Genomic DNA, 21,840 nt, shown 5'->3' with positions numbered 1-21,840 from the left:
AAAGTTCTCTGATTTACATTTCCTTCAGAGTCATCTAGTTTCTGAAACAACAAAAGAACCCTGTTATTATGTGAGATTAAAGCCATAAAAGAGTGAAGTTTTAGCATATCGGGTAGGTTCTGGGGCTGATATTTGTTTTAAAGAACGTGCCTGAAATTTGTTTGTTGTATTTTGTGAACTTTTAAGTATTGGAGCGTAAGATTTTCCTTATATCATACCAGCAAGTAACATATTAATGTATATTCTTTTTGTTCTGTATTGACTAGCATGTGTAATAAATTAATGGAGAAACTTTTTATCTTTCAGGCATCTTCAAAAAATGATATTTCCAAAGTTTGCAGAAAAGAATATGAGGTATGCATTTTATTTAACAAATTTGGATTAGATAATTCAAATATAATCAGAATCAATAAAACCATTAAAATTTAAAAATGAATTCATTCTTGCATTAAACTGCCTTTTACTTTACCTTGTTTAGAAATGTCATGACATTAATCGATTTGTTGAAATTGAACGAAATGCCCTATTAGCTATACATGAGTTAAGAAAATAAGATCTTAAAAGTTAAAAAAAAATTTTTTTTAAGAAATGCCTACATCACATAGAGGCTTTAACCTATAATGTATTCATAATAGCAGCTGATTGTATCCAAGTTTGTGCAGTAGTTTTTCCTAGGTTCCATGTCCTTTTTTGCCTCTTTTCCTATACATTGACCCATCCAGGTATCCATCTTTATAAACTATCTCTAATTGAAAGAAACAAAATCACACTGCTAGTGTGAGTAGCTTCAAACTTTGCTAGCTCTTGCATTTGGCAGGAAAAGTACTAAATTACAAAGTCTGAATTAAATCTGAAGGACTCTTGTCTCTAAATGGGTGGTTCCTAGGGGAGGCGTAGAGGAGATATTTCACATCATGCAAATTCTTACAGAGGATTGTCCCTGATGTGAAAAAGCTCCTCACTGGACTACTTTCTTCAATTTTTAGAACTCCATTGTTAAATGTGACATAATTGTTCTTCATAGCGTTGAGACTGTGCAGTTAAGGGTACTTACATGCATATGCCTCATTCATCATTTTTACCTATAAACATTGGGATTCCTTTGCTTTTAATAGTCTGTATTCTCTTGGAAAAGAAAAAACAGTTCTCTTAATACCTTCTAGATTATAGTTCTACCTTTTTTATCTTTTCTCGATGTCTATAATTATATCTCTTGATTAATGTTTTTAAATTGGAAAAATCTTATTTATCTTTTGTCCCTTTGTACTATTTGCTAAGTTATATCTGTCTCTCTGAACACATTTCCAGAATAACAGCAACTCTTCTCTGTTCTTATTAAAAGGAGCCTTGCTGCAAAGAAATAAAAGATCTTTCTTTTTTTTTCCTTATCTCTCTACCTTTGAAATAACTAGTTTTAGTTTCTCTTGAACAAAGTGGCTAACTGTGATAATTCCTTCTTTTCTCCCACATGATGTCTGACACTGTCCATCTCCTGTAGCCTGTCCTCCATTATTTTAGTGTGCTTCCTTCTCTTGTCTGGATTTCTGCATTGCCCTAGGAAGTCTGCCAGTATGTGTTGATGAAGGACGGGACAGGAAAGGTAAGAGAGATAAACACTGTCCTATCAGAGAAATACTAAGGATAGTTTACTTTTCCCAGTCTGTCCTCCCTTATTGGCCTAGAATTAAGCAACTATTTTCCAAAAATCTACATGCCAAGGGGGCTCTTTTACATATATATGTAAAATACATATATGTAGTATGATATATATGAAAAATTTACATATGTAATTTACATACGTAATATACATCTGTATTACATATATAATATACATTATATTACAAATTTACATATGGAATATAAATCTGTTAAAAACTGACTCTATAAATTATTCAAGATAATTCAAGGCTCAATTTGATTTCTTATGTATTACTTAGAAATAAAAGACAGACAGTTGGGGCGCCTGGGTGGCTCAGTGGGTTAAGCCACTGCCTTCGGCTCAGGTCATGATCTCAGGGTCCTGGGATCGAGTCCCGCATCGGGCTCTCTGCTCAGCAGGGAGCCTGCTTCCCTCTCTCTCTCTCTCTGCCTGCCTATCCATCTACTTGTGATTTCTCTCTGTCAAATAAATAAATAAAATCTTTAAAAAAAAAAAAAAAAAAAAGACAGACAAGAGCACTTGAATGCCGAAGGAGGGTTCTGCATTATAAACCCCAAATAACATTCACTCTCATGATTGTTGAAGTCTAGTCCAAAGACTATGACTATTTGTTATGAAGTGAATAGGGTAAATACAGTGTAATGCAACCTATTTTAATTGGACTGGTTGTTTATCTACAAAGTATAATTTATAAAACTAGGCTTTCAGTCTCTTTTCCTTAACACTGAGAGTGATCCCTGGAGTGAACTTCCAGATGTGTAAGCTGTTACTTTAGGCTTACAGTTACAGGGGTTAGCATTTACCCTGCAGGATGGTTTTATGAAGCTTGATTAGATATTCAGAGAGTGAGTAATTTTATTTGGAGGAGCTAATGTTTGTCTTTACTGGAAAGCTGCTGCAGAAGCCCTTTTGAGGGCATTTCCTGAGAAATGTACTTAAATGAATAAAGTTTAAAAATGTTAATGCCATTTAAAATTCTGTTTTGTTCCAACCAAACTAAGATAAAGCAGTTAATTGTAGAGCATTGTTATGTCTGATTTTATAGCATCTGGTTCCTTTTCTTATACAAATCAATTATTTATTGAATGTAAGAGACAGTTTTATATAATAGAAAGCATAAACTTTGGAGTTTTACCTAACTTAGAATTCTAGCTCAGTTACTTATAATTTAACTTCAAATACTAAAGAATTGTATCTGAGTATAGAACTGAAATATATACAACACACATGAGGAAATCAGGGAAATCAGAATCAGGAAAATCAGGGAAATCAGAAAGCAGAGTGAGCACGTTGGGGTTTATCAGGGGAAACTTTGCAAAGGAGAAAGGCCTGAAAGGATTGGCATACTTTGGTAAAAAGACTGTGAATTAAAAATAGGGCTTGTGCAAACATATATGCACAACATATATGTTGTGAAGCATATATGTTGTAAAGGGAGTTTAAAGAAATGGAGAGATACTGAGTATTGGTGTTTTTAAATATAATAACCTGTATCTCAAAGGTAATTAGAAAACAGGACCAAAGAGGAGATGAGAGATCATGCCCAAGTCAACTGTGAAGTAACCCTTAGACCTTGAGAGTTAAAGAAAACTTGATGAAAGATAAAGTGTTGAAAAAAAGAGGAGAGCTGGATTTTGAAATTGCTTTTTTAGGGACCTAGAAGAGCTCCAGATACCAATTAGAAGGACCCTACCTGTGTTGAATGAGACTGTTGGAATGAGATGTTCCAAGAAAAGAGAACTAACTTCCTTTCAGTGGAAATGGTCAAGCAGAGGTTTACTGGATTCACATATTGTAGGAGGGATTTTTGCAATGGATGGGAGATTTGGCTGATGATCTCCCAACTCTGCAGTTCTTTTTCTGACCTGTACCAAAGAAAGAGTACTTCCTTCGGTACTGATGAGTATTTTTTCAGAATCACACTTTTTATTAGAGCTACCTTTATCAACCAATAGCTTGATAACTCTGACACAAGGACATGTTCAGGTGTTATAGACACGCTCAGTTCTGGATTCTCCATGCATTTTCACAGGTGTGGTCCTTGGCCCACCTAGAAATATTGGTGAGGCCACATGGATTTGTAGATGTGTGATACTAGAATCAGGAATGATAGTGAAAATATTCAACAGCTAGAAGGCACCAGCTGAACAGCTGCTGGCTGTAAACCATCACCAAGCCATACTAGCACACACCACCTGTTAGAGCACCATCAGCAAACTATATGAGTCTGCACACACTGCCTCATTAGAGCCAAGGTACAAACTAAGTTGTGTTTTCTGTGAATTGTGAGACATCTAGTATAAGTTTTTTTACATAGTTTTTGTCTGCAATTGGCTGAAAATATTTTCTTGGTGATTAACTATTTTAATGGTGATTAAAAAAAGAATTTTATTGTTCATAGTTTTTTTTCTTGAATGTCAGGATAAACGTTAAGTGAGGCTGATTAATTTCCAGAGACTTGGCAATGGCTGTAGAGTGGTGACACAAATTTTAGTTTTGGGTTCATGAATTCTACCTTTATGTCAGGCTGCCATTCATATAACATAGTGGTCATAAATATAAATACCATTTTCATTTGCTGAGTGAGCCACTGAAATACAGTGCTACAGACTTTTATCAGACTTATACATTTTTGTTTCTTCTTTCTTTCACAGATCCTTTTCTATGTTTCTCTTTATATTCTTTTCAGAAGTGTCATTTTCAATTCTCTTTTCTTTCCTGCCTTTTTTTCACTCCAGTTATTTGATGTTACTTCATTAAGAAAAGCGAGAAACTATAAAGGAAGCAGTAGGAGGTATTTTTGTGAGAGCTCACTTTTTTTTTTTTAATTTGACAGACAGCGATCACAAGTAGGCACAGAGGCAGGTAGAGAGAGAGAGGGAAGCAGGCTCCCTGCCAAGCAGAGAGCCCGATGTGGGGCTCAATCCCAGGACCCTGGGATCATGACCTGAGCCGAAGGCAGAGGCATTAACCCACTGAGCCACCCAGGTGCCCCATTTTTTTTTTTTTTTAATCTTAAGGCATTTAAGTTTCAACTAAACAGTTGCTAAACAAAACTAAAATAATGTCCTGTTCTGAGGTTCTGGTTCTGTGAGAATGCTAAGATAAAATTAAGACTCTGAGGATATTAAAAAGAGGCTCTAAGAACCACAAAAACAAAGGCCTTATGAGTTTCAGACTCAGATCTGTCAGTACCATCCTGTCAACACATAGCTCAGTGCACAAGAGAAATGTTCAGGTTAATTTTTATTTTTTGAATAATTGTTCAGAATTCAAAATGGTATACAATTAAGTCTTTTTTCAACCTCCTGTACCATAACCACCTAGTTCCTAAAGTCATTTATGCATATAAAAGTAAGTAATAGGGGCGCCTGGGTGGCTCTGTGGGTTAAGCCTCTGCCTTCAGCTCAGATCATGATCTCAGGGTCCTGGGATCTGAACCCCACATCTCTGCTCAGCAGGGAGCCTGCTTCCCCTTCTCTTTGCCTGCCTACTTGTGATCTCTCTCTCTCTCCCTGTGTGTCAAAGAAATAAATAAAATCTTAAAAAAAAAGTAAATTTTTCATATATATATATATATATATATATATATATATATATAGTTCTCCTCCACCCTCTATAACACAAGTGGTCATATATCCCTGGATGCCAGTGTTTGGTACATATTTACATATGCCTACATAGGCTGTACAGTGTATTCTCAGTAAATATCACATTAATATGTTCTGCTTTAAAGATTTCTATGTATTAATTTTATTTTGTTCCTTTTTCTCTCAAGTTAACCTTGATTCTAGATTTACTACCAGAAGCATAAAGGAAAGGGATGAAGAAATAGCCCTTAAAATTTGGAGATAAGGTGGGATTGTCAGGGCCAGGAGGATTATCTGGACAGATAGAGGCCTCTGATGACTCATGTGATTGGATCTGTTCTGCAATGTTCTAAGAGTAGAGTAGACCATCTTGTATGACAAGTGATAGTCTAGGCTGTAGTTAGTCAGCTTTGGGGAGTTTAGCAAGAAGAATAATATAGTACTTTGCCCGAGCAAAGCCTTCAGGACCTAAATGTAAAGCTTCTTTGAGTTAGTGCTAAGGAAATTCCAAGAATTGGCAGAATATGATAAATAGAAAATTGTGAGTGGGAGGCTTGTAGATGAAAAAATGCTGTATCAAGACCCTGTACCAGAGTGGATGTGAGCCGTTACCTGCAGCTGATGAGCTCCAAAAAGAGCGAAACCTATTAGGTCCTGCAGTACTGGCTTAAGATGGAAAACCTTGATTATATTCCATGGGCATTTGGTTTTGTTTTGTCATATTTTGTATTGGAAGGGAATAACTCCTATTCAGTCTCCTTGTGCTAGTGTATTTCCTCTTCTAGTCCTTTTTCTCAGGAATCACCTGAATGAGATCATTCCAAAGGGAAGTTGGATCTAGTTTGATTAGATTGTGACCTGGTCTAATCTAAATGGCTAGGCTCTTCCCCCTAGGCAATCTCATCTATTCCCATAATTTTAATTGTCCCATTATGATGATGGCAACTCCAAAATCTTCTTTGGCTAACCTTTTTCTCTGAGTTCCTCAGTCACTACTGAATATGTGTACTTTTGTGTTCAGTGGGCATTTCAAATCCACCAAACTGATTGTTACCTTCCCTACTTCCCCTTCCCTCCAAGCCACTGCTACACAGTTTTTGTGTGTGTGTTTGAGTGCATGTGCACACGCACACAAATCCAAGACAAATTTTCATTCATTTCTTGTTTGGTTGTTCCAGTGCAGTCCTCCCAGACACATAAACTAAAAGCCTAAGAGGTATTGTCTACTCCTTCCTCTTTATCACCACCTCCCACAAATAAGAGACTATCAAGCCCTAAAGATTTGCCTCCAAAATCTATCTTAAGTCAGTCTCCCTTCCAGAGCCTCAGTTACTGCCTTCCCTCAGGACCCTATACCACTTTTCTGGACTACAGTAGCTGCCCAGCTAGCCTTCCTATCTAATTTCTCCCCTTACTGACTCTCTCCAGTTCTGATAGGGTGATCTCTTTAAAGACTAGATGTGGTCGTGTCACTCCCTTTCTTAAAACTCGTGAGTGGCTCACCTGTAGGATATAGTCCATGTTCCTCGGCTGGTAAACTAAGCTTTTCTCCATCTAGCCAGTGACTGTCCTCTCCTTTGCTCTTCAGCAGCATGCAACTTGTAATTTCCCAGACTGACCATGTGCTTTGTTAGTTGTAGTTGTAGGACCTGTGTGTTCTACCTAGAATTCCCTCTCCTGGAATCCATCCTATTACCCCATCCATTGGTATGCTGGAGCCAGCTCCTCCTAGCTAGGGAGAACTGTTAAATATTCAGGAATTTTGCCAGCCAGTTTTTAACCCAAAACCAGCCATGATGGGGGTATTTTCACCACAAACATCAGCAAATATTATAAATCAGGACTTTCCCTCCATCCTCACCCCTACAAAAGTGGGTCCTAGCACACCAGTACTCCTGTCCAACTGCCAACAACCTTTGCCTCAAATTCTGGCTTAGGTAGTTCTTTGAAACCTTTCCTGCCCAGCCCTCTTTCCTCTATACACATAAAATTGTTACTTCTAAACACTTTACAGCTTGATTATAGCATTTTTGACGTATAGTATAACTCTTGTGTTTACATGTCCCTTTTTAATATTAAACTCTTAAGTTCCTGGGACAGAGTATACCTCTCAGTTGCATCTGTCATCAATCATTCACTTAACATTCACTGAACTGATAACACACCAAACTGATACATTTAATGTATCTCAGGCACTGTTCTCAGGATACAAAGGTGAGGGGATTTAGCCACTGTGTAAGAAGCTCATAGCTAGTCCATGGTAAGAGAGAAATTCAAAGAGCTCATTATAATACAGTGAAACAAGTCCATTGCTAGAAAGCTGTACAAGACACATTGGAGCCTAAAACAAAACAACCCTGCACAGTGTAATGGGAAAGTCTTCACAGAGCAGGTAAGGCTTAAAGGATGAACAAAAATTTGTTGACTTTAAATAGGTGCTACAGTTAGTATTTTTATAGATAGAACTTTTTAGTAGAAACTTTTTCCATTGTGGAAAGCTGAATTATACACAGTTCTTTGTTTCAGAGTAAATAGCAGTTTTATGTGGAAACCTTGTATAAATGTCTATGTATTAGGCATTCTCAGAATGAGTACAGAAAGCACTGAATGCTGTATCTGTTATCACAGTAATGTTGTGTAGCAGACTATTCCCAAACTCCCATCATTGCCTGATACTACAACAGTTTATCATTTCTTATGAATGTAAGGGCCAGATAGGGAGTGCTGGTCTGGCCAACCTTAGCTGATTGGGCTGGGTTTACTCATGGTTCTGCAGTCAGCCTGAAGGTCAGCCTGAGTCTAGCTTCTTTAGGATACTGTTAGCTAAGTCAGCTCAGCTCTCCTCCATGCGTCTCTTCTAGCCTTCTAACTCAGGCATGTTCTGGTGGTGGTGATAAGAGCATAAGAGAGGAAGTGGAAAGATGAAAGTCCCTGTGCAGGCCTCTGCTTGCCTCAAGCTTGCTACTGTCCACGTGACTAAAGCAAACCATGTGGCTAAGTCCAGTTAGTATAAGAGAAATAGGTAGAGGAAAATGTGAAGAACTGGGGCCATGACTATAGTCAGTCTACCAAAACACTGTGCTGAGCTCTGTCCTAGACCTTGGGTTACTCTACAGATGTTCCTTGCTCTTGAATTTGCTTACAGTTGGTTGATAATGAGTAAACTTTGAGCAGTCTAGGCCTATTGTTTGTATTTCAGTTTTGAGTGTTTGTTTTTATCCAGCTCTTGAAATGGTATTAATTATTTGGGAGGCAGAAAATGAAGAAACCCTCATTTAGCAGTATCTAATCAAGATATTAAATCCTTGACATATTCTAGTCACTTAAACTTTTTGACTAAAAAGCCATGGTGTCCACAATAAGGAAAAAACTTCTTGTAGAAGTTTAAAAACATGTTTGTTTTTAAAGGTCAATTATTTATGGGTGCCTGGCTGGCTCAGTTGGTAGAGCCTGTAACTCTTGATCTTGGGGTTGTGAATTCAAGCTCTGCATTGGACCTAGAGCTTACTTAAAATAAAATTAAATAAAAATTAAATAAAATAAAGTAAAATAGAGATCAATTATTTAATCTCTCCAACTTAGCATCTGATGAGCTAGATTCCTCATATGAAATGCAAAACTTCAATGTGGGAGAAATTTCAGTCCATTTATGAAAAAGAAACATTTTATTTATTGAGGCCTTAAGAACAGAGCAGCTCCTTTACTTTTAACTAGTAGCCTTGGGAATAGGGAACATTAAGTAACGGTTCATAAAATGTGCTCTTTTGGGTCTTTATCCAGAAGTAACTGAAGCATCCAAAATGATCCCCTTTTTTAATGAAGTTCATGTAGTCCGTGTTTGTTTAGTTTTCATCATCCTCATCATTGAGACAAATGGGCAAATGGAGAGATGTTAAGTAGAAATAAAAGAGTCTCAGAAATGGAAAAGGATGTGTGGCTGGGACAGAAAATAAATCCACAGAGCCAACTTCTGAGCAAGTGATTGGATCAGGAGAGTCTACCTCCCAGTTGTGCTCTAGTAGCTCTTCCCCCAAAGGAGGGTCAGTATGGCTTGCAGGATCACTGTGGTTCCCTTGACTTTTATTTTACTTTGTATTTTAGTTTTCCTGTCAGGCTTGCTCCCTGCTCCCAGCACTAGGTGGAAAACTTGTTGCAGTTCTCTAAAGCCATTGCAAGTAGGGCAGGGAACTAGAAGTAGCTACCTGAGGAAAGATTCATGATCAAAAAAATTTTTTTAAGATTTTATTTATTTATTAGAGAGAGAGAGCATGAGGAGGGGGGAGGGTCAGAGGGACAATCAGACTCCCCACCAAGCAGGGAGCCCGATTAGAGACTCGATCCTGGACTCTAAGACCGTGACCCGAGCCTAAGGCGGTTGCTCAACCAACCGAGACACCCAGGCATCCCATGTTCAAATATTTTTAAGAGAAATAATATAAACCTCAAGAAATGATTGTTGTCCCTACAATTTAATGTGCTGATTCTAAAACTAGGAGACTGTTAAAAAGAGATTACAGGGGCGACTGGGTGGCTCAGTCGTTAGGCGTCTGTCTTTGGCTCAAGTCATGATCCCAGGGTCCTGGGTTCGAGCCCCATGTCAAGCAGGGAGCCCACTTCTCCCTCTCCCACTTGTGTTCCCTCTCTCACTGTGTCTCTCTCTCTCTGTCAAATACATACATATGTACATACATAATTTTTTAAAAAAGATTACAATGTGGACGTAAATTCAACCTTGCATTGGCTGCATTTGGAAAAATAATCCAGTCTTCTTACAGCATAGTGGCATGAGAGAAAGTGTGGTGCCCTGGCTCTGCCCTTTGTGCTTACTGAGTACATTGTCTGTCCAGCTGGATAGTGGAGGCTTTTAGATTTGAAGATCTTTTGGGATCCCGTCAGCTCCAGCACACTGCTGTGCTTTTTGGCTTTCTGAGGTTGTGGCAGATCCTCATCTTGGTAACACTAATTTTTATCTATTCTAGAAGAAGATGAGCAGAGTTGTTATATGGAGGCAAAGTGCGTACAGTAATGGCCAAAGGTCCGAAGAGACTCCATCATGTTAGTATAAAGCCTCAGTTACCTCTTTTGCCACCAGATGGCGACCAGACACTTGTAAGACAAGAATTAGCTTTAGCTAAGACTTATTTTTTTTAAAGATTTTATTTATTTATTTGACAGACAGAGATCACAAGTAGGCAGAGAGGCAGGCAGAGAGAGGGAAAAGCAGGTGCCCTGCTGAGCAGAGAGCCCAATGCAGGGCTCGATCCCAGGACCCTGGGATCATGACCTGAGCTGAGAGTAGAGGCCTTGACCCACTGAGCCACCCAGGTGCCCCAGCTTTAGCTAAGACTTAACAAATGTCTTAAGAAATGAATAAATTATAAGTTAATGGTGTAACTGATTATACGTATGTCTAAAACCCTGTCAGACTATCAGCAATAGTTTCAGCAGTGAAAAGGCCATTACCTGTGATTTATACATTAGATAGTTACCCAAGGTATAGTTTATGCCTACCTATAGTTACTTAATGTTAAGAATCCTTTATCAAAGAGGATGATGTAATCAGAGTTTGAAATCGTGATGCGTATAAGGTAAGCAAGAGAGAATTGATTAATTCATCAAATGCTGGTATACTTGGAATGAAGGACCATTCTTTAAAACCTTAAAATTAATAAAGATAAAAATAGAGATATAAAAATTGTCTTTATTAATACTAGAGGTACTGCTATATATAGTTCAATAAAGCAGAAGTACTGCTATATATAGTTCAATAAAGTAAACTTATCCATATAAGGTCTATCAGTGAACATTAAGAGAAAATCCGAAGTGCTTAAGGAATATTTCTGAACTGTGGATGTGACATCGAGGGAGACAGTTGGCCCTCCTTTTGCCTCAGGGGTTGACAGACTTTCTGTAAACAGTCAGATAACAAATATTTTAGGCTTGCAGTTTATATGGCCTCTGTCTACTCAATGCTACCATTGTAGTATGAAGTAGCTGTATGCAATATGTAAACAAATGAGTGTGACTATTCCAATAAAACTTTATTTACAAAAAGAGGCAGCAGGCAAGATTTGGCCATGTCCCATAGTTTGCTAACCCACATAAGGGTGAAAGCTAGAGTTCTAAAGATTTCTCCTTTTTAGGCCTCTATCTCTGGCTTTGGTCAAATAATGGGTTGAATTAGATGATCTCCGACATTCTTCAGGTTTTGTGTCCTTCAGTATCTCTCCCTGAAGCTAAGATCCACCAGGCCAAGTCAGAATGATATTTCTTTTATTTATAAGGTCAAATTTCTAAAAATCCAGCTTGAACAAATTTGAAAGTCTCCAGAGCAGGGTTTCTGAAACTTGGCACTATTAATGTTTCAGTCTGTTGTTTGTTGTGGAGGAGCTGCCATGTGCCCTAGAGGGTGTTTAGCACCACTGGCCTCCTCTGCCCATTAGATGCCAGCAGTGCACATGCTCCCCCTCCACACCCAATGCCCCTTGGGGAGCACATCACCCCCAGCAGAGAACCACTGCTCTGGAGACTTGTATGAGTAACTGGAAGAATATCAAAACTGGAGATAACGCCATTTGACTCAGGATGGCCACCAAGATAATAAACGCATTCCTTCAGGTACAAGGTTGAAAAAGCCAAGCCCAAAAGAACAACCAGTTTATTAGAAAGAGAAAGGTGGTGAGAATCAAAGGGGGCTGGAAACTTGGTAGTAGATTGCTTTTTATTTTAATTTTATTTTATTTATTTTTGAGTGAAAGGGAGTGAGCGGGTGGGCGAGTAGAGGAGCAAAGAGAGAGGGAGAGAGAGAATCCAAAGCAGTTTCTATACTTGGTGTGGAGCCCAACTCGGGGATCGATCTTCCGACCCTGAGATCATGACCTGAGCCGAAATCCAGAGATGGACACTTAACTGAGCCACGTGTGTGCCCTGGTAGATTGCATTTTAAAACTGATTTAAATCATTTTATGAAAAATGTTCTTAGAAAGACTGAACCAAAATAGATGGCTATATATAACAGGTAGGTAAGAAGTCAAACAAAAAAACATGTCTGAAGAGAGATCTAGAAGAGATCATTAACGTCAAAAATGTTTACTTTTCACTCCATATCACTTGAGATCTCTAGCAGAAAGAACTCAGACTGGATGAATCATTAGCCCTTATCTATCAAGTCTGGGTTTTTTGTTTTGTTTTGCTTTAAATGGATAAATCAAGTATAGTTTATTTCTACAGTAGAATATTACTTAGTGGAGAAAATGAATGCAGTATAGCTTCACACAGCTGCGTAGGTGGATCCTTAAAGGTAGATTTTAAATGTCAGTAAAGCTGCTCCTTTAAAAGACTGGACCACATAGCTGGCTTATGATTTAGCTACAATTAAAAGCTAACGTCATCTATATTGAACTATAAGAGCACTTGATTTCCATCTTCCTTTTGTTTATGCCCATATTATTTCTTTTAGGAATTCATTCTCTTTCAGTTGTAATTACAGAATATTAATCATAGCCAATAAGCCCTGAATATCCATATGGCTTTGAACAAGAAATTTTTGGGTTTTGTCTTATTTTGCCTCTTGTTTTCCTTAGAGTGACTTAACACAGTGTGATGTTTTCTGAACAGTGATCTGAGAACTCAAAATACTGATTCTAATCTCAGGTTCTGTTTTTGACTTGTCATATGACCTGGGGCAGTCTCCCCACTGCTGAGGGAAACAGTTTGTTCATCTTTAAAGTGGTAGAGATTCCCCAGCTTCCCAAGGTGGTTACATAAGAATCATCATTTTGTTTTTATTTTAATTCCAGTATAGTTAACATACGGTGTCATATTAGTTTCAGGAATACAATATGGTGATTCAAAGTTACATAAGAATTATCTTTGAAGGCTTATTTAATAGGTAGATTTCTATGGTTTATTCCCAGCTCTTGATTCTTTAGTGTAGGGTAAGGCTTAGGAAGCCCACATGATTCTGGTGCATCACCATGTTTGAAAAGGATTAAAGATGATCTCTAAGGACCTTTCAACTCTAAAATGCAGTGTTACATGAGATCTCTATTTCCCTAAATGCCTTTTATTATATTACCTTCTGGGAGCTCTTTTATATACTGCAAGAAATATTTGAGATCAATACATCGTAGATTACCCCACATATACACAGCCTTGGTTTGCTATACTGTGATCATCTTATGGCTCAGGATGAGAATCTTGACCCCCAATGATTGTGTTAGAAGATGATTTCCCTTTTCACCAGGGTCCCATCTCAGCTTTCTTTGTCTTCATCCTTGGATTTAGAGAAGAATTAAATAACTTGATATTCTGATTTCCCTGTAACCATAAAGTGGAATAAAATTAGAAATTCTGTATCGTGGTTAACTTGTTTGTTTTTCTTTAATTTACAGAATGCTCTTTTCAGTTGCATTAGCAGAAATGAAAGTAAGTATATTGTCAATGGTTATATGAGCAGTCCAAAGAGCAAAATACAGTTTAGAGAATACAATTTAGCTGTTACAAATGTTGCCAAGACCTGGCATTATGACGTGGGCTGTTAGTAAGCTGCCTGAAGGATTTTGGTAGGCTCTTTCCTCAGTGGTATTCAGGGTATTCGTGAATTATGACAGTTGCTATGTCTTAACAGTAGCTTTACAAAGCAGATACGACTGTTAGATGGGAAGATCATGCCCTACTTGAATTAATAGGATTACTTGCAGAAATTAAGCATTCCCAGGTGATACAATGTTGTGCTTACCAAGGACTACTTCCCAATTCATTCAGCAAACATTTACTGCCTACTTGCTCTGAGGAGACAGGCACAGGATTGATATAGTGTCCTAATAAAAGTGCTGTGGGAGTTCAGAGGAAGGAAGGATCACATCCAGCAGGGGTGTTTAGAGTTGACTTTGTAGCTGAGCTGGGCCTTGAAGGATGGACAATATATCAACAGTGGAGATGGGAGGAAGGGCATCCCAGGTGAAGGGAGTAGTGAGAGCAGTTGCAGCTAGCAAGACACAGCTGAGGAACAGACAAGTTGTTTGGATTAGTTTGGCAGTTCAGTGTATCAGAGTATGATAAGAAACATCAGCTGGCTAGATTTTATCTTCTAACCCTCTCTAATTAGGGCTTAATTCACAATTTCCAAGACATTCTCATAGTAATCTCTGTCCTCCCACACTGGCGAGGAAGCCAGGCTAATGGAGGAATCAGAAGATGGGCACCTTTGGCTTTTTTTCACTTGTCTCTTCTGTCCTCAGTATTCTCCACCCCACCCCCTCAGTTTATCTTAAGGTTAATGGTGATACATGTAGCCATTAATTACTCTTTTTGTTGAAATTGAACAGTTCAGCAATGAGGACACTAAGTAGTAACTGTAAGTTACAAACAGGTGGCACAATAAGTATTAAACAGTTTCCTGATGCAGGAAACAGACCTATCCTGTATCAGTTCAGTCCTAGTTTAATTTGTGTATAATTTTATCCTTGTCATTATTTCTGGATTCCTTGCTGATTCCCTGGTCGGTGGAATTCACCAGAAACCTGATTCTGGTTCCTCCATAACCTGTAATAATTGTAAGAGATTTCCTACCTGCCTTTCTCTTACCCATTTCCTGCCATACCTGGGTTCCCTTCAGCTTTGCACAGACCCTCTAACCTCTCCTATGTGGGTCTTGCACTTCCCCAGTATAAAACCCATATCTGCACCCCCAACCACTCATCTAGGCCCCCCCAGAGACCTGAGATGGTCCCCCTTGATTTCTAAAAATGCTCAAATCAAAAAGGGTATTTCAAATGTGGGTTTTACTTTTCAGTATTAAAGCAAGTAATATCAGTTGTGAGGTAAAGACCACTTCAAATTAGACATGTTCTTAGAGATGTTCAAATAGAACTTTTGAGAATTTTTTCAAGATACACAGTTATATAACTGTCAAATATATGAAATGAGCCTGGTATCCCAGTTTTTACTGGTCTTGTTTTATAAATGGGGAGCATATTGGGTTTGGTTTTATTTTGGTTTTGTTTGCCTTGCTTTGTTTGTTAATCCCCACAAATCTAACATGAAAAGAAGTTGTTCCAGTGGTTCTTGGCATGGGCAGTATTGGCATTTTGGGAGACTGCTTTGGTTCTGTGAGATGGCCCTGTACGTTGCACAGCAGTGAACAAACCCAACCCCATGCACTAAATGCCAGCAGTGTTCCCCAAGTCATTGTGAAAACCAGAAACATGCAGAGGGGTGATCGCACTCTTCCTGAGAACCAATGTGCTGGATAGACTATACACTCACAAATACTGTCTCTCTTAACACCAGCAAGCACCTGAATGTCCTCATGGCTATGCCTATAGTAGTGATGATTTAATCTGTGCCGTGGCTTTATTTCTCAAATTCAAAAAGGTACATAATGTTCTATTAATATTCTGATGATTTATTGTTAGCAAATGGCTATTTCCATTTCAACATCATCTCCTTTTCTTCCCCCTAGTGGGCTCCGTTTGTTGCAGTTATGCAGGCCATCACACAAACTGCCGAGAATACTGTCAAGCCATCTTTCGAACAGACTCTTCTCCTGGTCCATCTCAGATCAAAGCAGTGGAAAATTATTGTGCCGCTATCAGCCCGCAATTAATACACTGTGTGAACAATTATACCCAATCTTATCCAATGAGGAACCCAACAGATAGTAAGTCAAATGAACATACTCCTCTCATTTCAGTCATTGGTAAAATCATTTGTAAAAAGGAAGTAAATTCTTGAGAGATCTGCATTGGTCAGTTGTTTAAGCATCTGACTCTTCATCTCAGCTCAGATCTTGATCTCAGGATCGTGAGTTCAAGCACCCCATTGTGCTCCATGCTGGCTGGGTGTGGCGCCTACTTAAAAAAAGGAAGTAAATTCTTTTTTTTTTTTTTAAATTTTATTTATTTATTTGACAGACAGAGATCACAAGTAGGCAGAGAGGCAAGCAGAGAGAGAGAGAGAGGGAAGCAGGCTTCCTGCGGAGCAGAGAGCCTGATGCGGGGCTCGATCCCAGGACCCTGAGATCATGACCCGAGCTGAAGGCAGCAGCCCAAACCACTGAGCCACCCAGGCGCCCCAAGGAAGTAAATTCTTACAGATAATCTGCAGTCTCAGTCATTTGGGAAACACCAGACTTCCTTTGGTGTTTTAATTTGGCAGATTGCATATTCTTATCACAGCTGAAAGGTACCAAGAAAGGTAGAGCTGTCAAGGGTATGAGCAATCAGGCACTCTTTGTTCTGGGGATGAGAGAATTCATTAGTATGGATATTTTGAAAGAAAGTTGGGTTATGACCATGAGAATTTCAAATGTTCAGACCTTTTAATCTAGCAATTCCATTTCTCAGAATTTATCCTTCACGAAGATTCATAAGTTTGCAAAACTATATACACACATGTAAAGGATGTTTGCTACCACACTGATGGTAATGGAGAAAAATTAGAAATAACCCAAATACCCATCAATAGGGTATTGATTAAAGTTGATGAAATAAATTATATATCTATAGAATAACAATACTTCATAACCAACATAAAGAAAAAAGCATGTTTATGGAAAAAGAAGTCTAAGATATAGTAAGGAAGATAGTCAAGTTGCAGAACTAACTGTATAGTATAATACATTTTTAGTTATATACATATTTCATTTTATGTTTTTATAATGTTTGAATTTTTATAATGAACAGTTATTACTTTTACAATAAAAGCATCATAAAAATGAGAAGAGATCCTGATACTTTGGGGTCTTCAAAGTCTCAGCTTTATATGTCCTATAATCCATTTTCTTCATTTAAAAGTGACCAAACTTTAAGCAATTGACTAATTAACCAAACTGACAAAACACACAAGATTTATAAACCAAATGCCAAAATTTTGTTTACCCTGGGATACTGAGAGACTTGTTTTTGTAAACTCAGAGGCATTGATATGCGTCCAGCAGCTGAAGCAGAACTCTAATGCTTATACTATTTTGTGGTGTGGCTGATGAAATCAGAGGATGAAGCATTTGCCACAGATAACCTTTATTCATTTTTTTTATTTTAAAGATTTTATTTATTTATTTGTCGGAGAGAGAAAGCAACAGTGTGAGTGAGCACAAGCAGGGGGAGCAGCAGGCAGAAGGAGAAACAGGCTCCTCAGTGGGCAGTGAGCCCAATGTGCACCTTGATCCCAGATCCCCAGGATCATGACCTGAGCTAAAAGCAGATTGAGCCACCCAGGCATCCCTATTCTTTTTTTTTTTAAGATTTATTTATTTTATAGAGAGGGTGCATGTGCATGGGGGAAAGGGCCAGAGGGAGAGGGAAAGAGAATCTTAAGCAGACTCCCTACTGAGTGCAGTGCAGACTCAATCTCCCAACCCTGAGATCCCTACCCAGGCCAAAATGAAGAGTCTGATGCTTAACTGACGGCACCACCCAAGCACCCCAAACTTCATTCATTTTAAAGGCAGAAGCAACCTGATGTCTTATCAGAATTTGCTATTGTATTATTTAAATACAGCTTAGGGGGGCCTGGGTGGCTCAGTAGGTTAAAGCTTCTCCTTAGGCTCAGGTCATGATCCCAGGCAGTGGGCACCCTGCTCATCAGGGAGTCTGCTTCTCCCTTTCCCTCTGACCCTCCCCTCTACTTGTTCTGTTGCTTGAGTCCTCTTTCTTTCTCTCTAAAATGAATAAATTTAAAAATCTTAAAAAAATAAATTACAACTTAGTTAACTTGCACAGATATATGAAAGCTCTATAACCCAGAATGTGATAGAATATGGTTTTGTGGATTTTGCTATTGAAATTAGTCATCTCTGTCATTCTGTCAAGAACACAGTCCCTTTTAGGCAGTTGTTTCTAGCATGAAATAATTCCAGTTTGATCTGTAATGATTATGCTCCTTTTCCAGGAACATAAGGTACTTTGCATGTCAGGACTTCCTAGGTGTAGGATGAGATGAACTTTCATTTGTGTAGTATTGGTGCTAAAGATCCCATGTTTGGAGACAATGGTAAATTCTGGTAATAGATACCTTGTCTACCTTTAGCTCTTCAGTTATTTGTTAGACTGCAAATAATGGAGAGAGAATTTGGTAGACCCTGTGTACTGCGGATACTGACATATGACTGAGTAGTAGTGTTTCCAGGATACCACCATGTTCTTCTGTTCTGAGCAGTGCATGACATAAAATCAGCTAATTAAGCCACATATATTCTGAAAATGTAGGTTTATATTGCTGTGACAGAGCTGAGGACCATGCTTGCCAAAACGCCTGCAAGAGAATTCTGATGTCTAAGAAAACAGAGATGGAGATTGTTGATGGCCTCATCGAGGGTTGTAAGACGCAGCCTTTGCCTCAGGATCCTCTTTGGCAGTGTTTTCTTGAAAGCTCACAGTCTGTTCACCCTGGAGTCACTCTACACCCTCCTCCCTCTACGGGCCTCGATGGAGCTAAATTGCATTGTTGTTCTAAAGCAAACACTTCAACATGTAGGTCAGTATCTCATTTTCCTCTATTAAAACTAGTAGAAAATAGCATTTTACTTAATGATTTTAAGCCTAGCAAATGTACATTATGTTTTTGCATTGTATAGACTTAAGAGTTTAGAAGATATAAAATCTTTCTTTCATCCAGCAAACATTTATTGAGTGTCATGTGTATATAAGACATTGTTTTTGAACATTGCTAAAAAGAACTGTATTTTGGGGTATAGAGAATTAACATTGGCAGAGCAATGAATATTTAAAAATGATGCAACATGGATTCTACCCTCAAGGCTATCATTAGGTAAGCTTACAGTTTAGAAGATGTTTTGATGTGACCACTAAGGGACATTCTCTTTGCTAAATTATGAAACTTGGAACAGTAACTGACCTTTTGTATATATTGGTGAATGATCTGGGTTGGCACTTAAACCCAAAGTTAGATAGCAGTATATTGGCATTCATTTGGATGATACACTTAGGGAAAAATTACACAAATATAAGACAGAAGAAACAATCTAGAAACAAGAATAAATGGAGGTAACTAAGGTCATGGTAGAACACAGGTGAACTAGAAGTTTACTTTATTAGGGATATTTTAGATGAAAATGGACCACGTATTACTAGAAATCCTGAAATATCACCTACCATGAGTGAAACAGTTTTTCCTGAAACTGAATGGACCTTTAGCAAAAAGTTTGCCTAGAATAACTCCTCAAATACCAAAAATATTAAAAAATCTGGAAGATATCCAAAGAAAATTAACAGAAGAGCTTAAAGAGAAGTTAAATTGGTCCGGTAATTAAGGGAATTTGATTGCTAATGGGAACTAAATGTATTTATGGGAGGGATGCTGAGTAATTCTTTGAATGTCCTTAAAAGTATTTATGCCCTAAAGTCACTGGAGATTGGAATTGCTGTGTCGTCTAGAAGAACTTCACTAAGAAACACTTTGCCCTACCTTACCTTGATGTAGGATTTTTTGGTTTATTTCCATCTTATGATTGATGTTGGTTTGTATAATTCCTGCATATATATAGAAAACTAATTCTGAGATGTTACTGAACAGTCTGTTGAAGGTCATAGAGAAAGTTAAGGACCAGAAAAAGAACTGGTTTCCAGCTCAAGGTAAAGAATTTAACTCAGTTGCACCTTCCTCATCTCAAAGATGGATAAGCTCCATGGAGAACAGGGACTTTATCTCCCCTATTTACTGTGATATATCCAGTGCCTTGAACAGGGTCTAACACAAAATAGGCACTCAATAAACATCAGCAGAGTGAATGAGCAAAATTATAAAAGTAAAAACATCCTCCTGATAGGGTTAGTTATGAAAGTTAAATAAAATGTGGCAGGAATGGAGAATTTTTATGTGTGACTTTGCATATTTTGGGAGTATTATATTTTATATTACATGTATTTTTTAAACATTTTTATTACTTTTATAAATTTTAAAAATTAAACTAACGTGAAATTAGTTTGGAAATGGTACTAATACTATTTTAGTCATATGCAAGTTGCTTTGTAATCATTGAGTACTGCAAATAAGATTGTCATATATGAACTACAATAGTATATAGAAGCCTTGGAATTCATAAGCTTTTACATGTAGACTACCTTGGCCTATCTTTAAGAATGTAAGTGGCTTTGGGATAACTTTTCAGGGAGAAACTAATGAACCCTAAGTCTGTAAGCCTTCTTAAATCTAAGGACCATGTCACAGTTTTACCTCCTGTGAATGAAATATAAATATAGGGGAATCTATCTTTGTGGAGGCAAAACCATATGCCTTACCTTACTTTATGTAAAGGTAAGACAGAGATCAGAAATATAGAAGAAATAACTGTGCCAAGAATAAGAATGTACAAATACTGTAATAAAACATTACCTTTAGCACTGAGCTTTGTAGCAATCACGGGAAAATGGAAAGAAATAGATGACAAAACAAGATGAAGATTTTCATGGAAAAGTTCACTGTTTATGGCTCTAAATTCTAGGAGATAAATTTGAGTCTTTTGGTTTTAGTAAGTTTTTTTTATTTATATTCTGCAGTATAGTTCATAGATTTTGAGTTTTATGCTAATCAAATTATTTATTCATTTGGCTCATCTGTGTTTCTGCATTTGTGCCTTTGTTTCAGAGAACTGTGCACTAAACTTTATAGCATGAGCTGGGGCAATACACAGAGTTGGCAAGAATTTGATCGTTTTTGTGAATATAATCCGGTGGAAGTGTCCATGTTGACCTGTTTAGCAGATGTTCGGGAACCTTGCCAGTTGGGCTGTAGAAATCTTACTTACTGTACAAATTTTAACAACAGGTAGGAGTAAACTATTGTACATGGAATGGAAGTATTTTATCATTATCTTTTTCTTAAATAAGTGAAAAGACCACTTTACTCTGATTTTTACTCTGATGCTAAGTTAAAAGGAAGTAGTATTTTTTTTTTCTGATTTCATCTTTAAATGCTATAATCTATCCAGTAAATCACCTCTGGGAAAGGAAGTACCATAACAAAGTTCCTTTTAGACTAGTGATACTTAAAGCATCTAGAATTCAAAGAACCTTTTCTGCCTCAGTCTACCATTCTTCCCCTCTTCCTTCTATTACACAACCAGTGGAAAGAATACATTGCAGAATAAATCACTGTAAACAATTTGGCCATCAAATGCCCTCTTTTGAACTGGTTTACTTCAACCAGTCTGGAAGTCCCACTCAGTTCCCTATTTCATACAAAAATATTGTCTTCTTTGTATTTTCTTGAGGTATCAGTATGGTCAGAAAAACTACGGCCCAAAACTGAATGCCTGAACAAACAGTGAAGAAAACAAAAAGGCATCCAGAGGCATAGAGAACACCATGTCAGAGAAGGCAGAGACACAGTTTCTAAGCAAGAGGGAGCTGGTTTTGTGAGATCAAAGGGGCAAAGAGGGAAAGAATCATTCAGTTGGACCAGACAGAAGTTCAAAAGGACATAAATCCTATTCTTTTAAAAGTACTCAGAATATTTCTTTAAAAAGGTATTCAGAATATTATTTCGAGTAAGAAAACTGAGCTATCTTTACGGTTGGTGATAGAATATTAGCCAGTAAGGACCTGGTTTAGAGATTGAGTAAATTTG

At 37.8% G+C, this 21,840-nt stretch overlaps 1 protein-coding gene across 2 annotated transcripts in view; it reads left to right on the top strand.

Moving 5' to 3' along the window:
* Positions 1-21,840, top strand: part of RECK (reversion inducing cysteine rich protein with kazal motifs) — a 75,790-nt gene that overhangs the window by 20,591 nt on the left and 33,359 nt on the right. Inside the window, exons 1-6 of one of the 2 annotated variants that reach the window (XM_059142551.1) lie at positions 333-354; positions 1,499-1,600; positions 13,644-13,677; positions 15,716-15,913; positions 18,462-18,729; positions 20,860-21,039. In XM_059142551.1, the coding sequence (XP_058998534.1) occupies positions 1,580-1,600; positions 13,644-13,677; positions 15,716-15,913; positions 18,462-18,729; positions 20,860-21,039 (701 nt within the window). In that variant the 5' untranslated portion in view covers positions 333-354; positions 1,499-1,579. Of the gene's footprint in view, positions 1-306; positions 355-1,498; positions 1,601-13,643; positions 13,678-15,715; positions 15,914-18,461; positions 18,730-20,859; positions 21,040-21,840 lie in introns of those variants that run through there. The other variant, XM_059142550.1, reaches the window with a different exon arrangement.

Source organism: Mustela lutreola, chromosome 12 (assembly GCF_030435805.1).
Source record: "Mustela lutreola isolate mMusLut2 chromosome 12, mMusLut2.pri, whole genome shotgun sequence".
Classification (NCBI taxonomy): domain Eukaryota; kingdom Metazoa; phylum Chordata; class Mammalia; order Carnivora; family Mustelidae; genus Mustela; species Mustela lutreola.
This window is presented reverse-complemented; position numbering and strand designations above follow the sequence as displayed.